Below are 3,005 nucleotides of genomic sequence, written 5' to 3' on the forward strand. Positions count from 1 at the left end.
TGCCCGTGCGGGCTGCAGCAGGGCCGGCAGCTCCTCATCCCTGCCCTGCCCCGCAGCTTTCCTCCTCCCCGTACCGATTACCGGTTCCTCACACTCGCGGTCTTGTCTTTGGGGTGCCCGCCAAGCCGGGGAGCAGCGGCGGCAGCATCGCTCCTCGCCGGGCCGCCCAGGACGGGACCGGAGGCTCACACACAGCCGCACCTCACGGTCCTGACCCTCCCCGGAGCCCCACACGCCCCTGGGGCAGTTCGCTCATGGCCACAGCTGCGATGCTGCCCGTATCCTGCGGCAGCGAGGCTTTCCCGAGCAGCCTGCGGCTCGCTTTGCCTCTCCTGCCCCAGCGCTGCCCGGTCCGGAGAGCCGCCCGGCTTCTCCGGACGGAGCCGGAGAGGAAGATGCGGGAGGATGAGGAAGGGCAGGGATGAGGCAGCCCAGCCCAGCCCGCCCCGGCGGAGAGCGCTGTGCCCGCGGTGCTCCCAGAGCTGCCGGCCCTGTCCATGCAGGTGCGGTGTCCGTGCCTCTGGCGAGGGAAGGGAAGGAGGGGTAAAGGGAGGGGAGGGACGGGCAGGGAAGCCGGTGATTGACAGCTCAAGTGGGCGCCGCTCCACTCACACATCCGCCGCCAAAGTTTTCTTTCACAGGGAGAGAACTTTCTGTTGCCATGAAACTCGAGGGACTCGCAAGCGCCGTCCCCTCTACCCCCCTCCCCTCTTTTGGGGCAGCCGAGTGGAAAAGCTCAAGCGGCAGCGGGGTGGGGATGGCCGGGAGTGCCCGGCCGGCACCTCCTCTCCCACCGACAGCCGTGCCCGGTCCCAGCACGGCAATGTAGATTCTCCCCCCAGCGACAGCTCAGGAGTGGAAGAGTTTAGCCCGTCCATCCTTTATCCGCTCTGGGTGCGCAGTGCGAGCTCACTCGTTCTGCGGGCAGCCTCCCCGAGCTTGGCCCGGGACCGCGCATCCACCCAGGCGCCCCAAACCCCTTTGTGCCCGGCAGCCCCGAGCTCCCAGCGCTCCGCTCCGCCCCGCTGCTCCTCCCCGCGGCTCCGAGGGCACCCCCGGCCCGGCCGCAGCTGCGGGAGCCGCTGTGCCCCGGGGCAGGTGCGGGAGGGGCCCGGCACCCGCGGCCGCGGCATCCCCGAGCCCGGCTCCCTCCGCCCGCCCCCGGCCGCTCCGATGCCGGCCTGGGGCTGTCGGGAACCGCTCGCTGATTGGCCGCCGCCCCCTCATTTATAGCCCGTCAATCACGGACCCCCGCGATCCCTGCGCGCATCGCCCGCTGCCGCCCCGGGAGCCGCTCCGCACAGCAGCAGCAGCTCCGCCAGCGCCGGCACCTCGGGGAGCGGCGCTTCTGCCAGGCACCGAAACTTCCTCCTTCGCTCGTGGCAGCCGCCCAGACAGGTTCTTTCTTTTTTTTTTCTTTTTTTTTTTTTTTTGTTTTGTTTTGTTTGTTTCTTTTTTTTTTTTTTTTGAACTTCCTCTCCTCGCTCGGTGCCCGCCTGTCCGCCGCCCTGGCGCACCTTTTACCGGCCCCGGCCATGTACAGCATGCTGGAGACGGAGATCAAGGCGCCGCAGCCCACGCCGGGCAGCACCGGGGGCAACCCCGCTCCGGGGAGCACCGGCAAAGGCGGCGGAGGCGGCGGGGCCGGCAACGGAGCGGGAGCGGGCTCGGACCAGGACCGGGTGAAGCGGCCCATGAACGCCTTCATGGTGTGGTCCCGCGGGCAGCGGCGGAAGATGGCCCAGGAGAACCCCAAGATGCACAACTCGGAGATCAGCAAGCGCCTCGGCGCCGACTGGAAGCTGCTGAGCGACGCCGAGAAGCGGCCCTTCATCGACGAGGCCAAGCGACTGCGGGCCGTGCACATGAAGGAGTATCCGGATTACAAATACCGGCCCCGGAGGAAGACCAAGACCTTGCTGAAGAAGGACAAATACTCGCTGCCCGGTAACCTGCTGGCCCCGGGAGGGGGCAACGCGGTGAGCAGCCCCGTCGGGGTGGGGCAGAGGATTGACACTTATGCCCACATGAACGGCTGGACCAACGGGGCTTACTCGCTGATGCAAGACCAGCTGGGCTACAGCCAGCACCCGGGCATGAACAGCCCGCAGCTGCAGCAGATGCACCGCTACGACATGACGGGCCTGCAGTACAGCCCCATGATGTCCACGGCCCAGACCTACATGAACGCCGCCTCCACCTACAGCATGTCCCCCGCCGCCTACGGCCAGCAGCCCTCCACGGCCATGAGCCTGGGCTCCATGGGCTCCGTGGTGAAATCCGAGCCCAGCTCGCCGCCCCCGGCCATCACTTCCCACTCGCAGAGGGCCTGCCTGGGAGACCTGCGGGATATGATCAGCATGTACCTGCCCCCCGGCGGGGATGCCACAGACCCTTCCGCGCTGCAGGGCAGCAGGTTACACAGCGTGCACCAGCACTACCAGAGTGCCGGGACTGCCGTCAATGGTACCGTACCACTAACTCACATATAGACTTGGCTGCTCCGGACGCCTCCCCGTCCTAATCCCTAACCCCACCACCGCTCCCTGACTACACCGGGACGTACGGCAGTGTTGCTCGGCTTAGCAGACTTAATACTAACTCTGGAGAAATTTTAAAAAGGAAATCCGTTAGTTGTGTCCTTTTTTTTCCTTTTTTTTTTTTTTTTTTTTTTTTGTACAAGAAATAATATTTGAGCAAGTTGTTATTTTAATAGAGCACAACTCCTGCCTCCTAGAAGCCGCTGTGAAGTTTTCAAACCACGGCAACTCCTTTCCTGGTTTCGGCTAGGTTGGCCACTGTTTTATTCGCCTAAAAGTTTTTTTAAAGATCTTTCATCTTCCAGTTTGATTTCTAGCGTTGCAATGACATAAACAAAAACCGCTGGCTTTTGTTTTTAAAACTCGGTTGTTCACATAATCGCTGTGGTTTATTAAGTGTTTTGTTACCGACCCTCGCTTGGTTTCCATCCGCAATCTGTAGCTTCCACGACTTTTTAATTTTGA

At 63.1% G+C, this 3,005-nt stretch overlaps 1 protein-coding gene across 1 annotated transcript; it reads left to right on the forward strand.

The window, feature by feature from the left end:
• Positions 1-1,451: 1,451 nt before the first annotated feature.
• LOC141730859 (transcription factor SOX-3-like) lies at positions 1,452-2,676 on the forward strand. Its single transcript, XM_074551504.1, has one exon. The coding sequence runs from the start codon at positions 1,536-1,538 to the stop codon at positions 2,490-2,492; it is 957 nt and encodes a 318-aa protein (XP_074407605.1). The 5' UTR covers positions 1,452-1,535; the 3' UTR covers positions 2,493-2,676.
• Positions 2,677-3,005: the final 329 nt, after the last annotated feature.

Source organism: Zonotrichia albicollis, chromosome 14, assembly GCF_047830755.1.
Source record: "Zonotrichia albicollis isolate bZonAlb1 chromosome 14, bZonAlb1.hap1, whole genome shotgun sequence".
Lineage (NCBI taxonomy): Eukaryota > Metazoa > Chordata > Aves > Passeriformes > Passerellidae > Zonotrichia > Zonotrichia albicollis.

What these genes read in the sequence shown, in the direction of transcription:
- LOC141730859 (XM_074551504.1), top strand. Translation starts at nt 1,536, where the DNA reads ATGTACAGCATGCTGGAGACGGAGATCAAGGCGCCGCAGCCCACGCCG.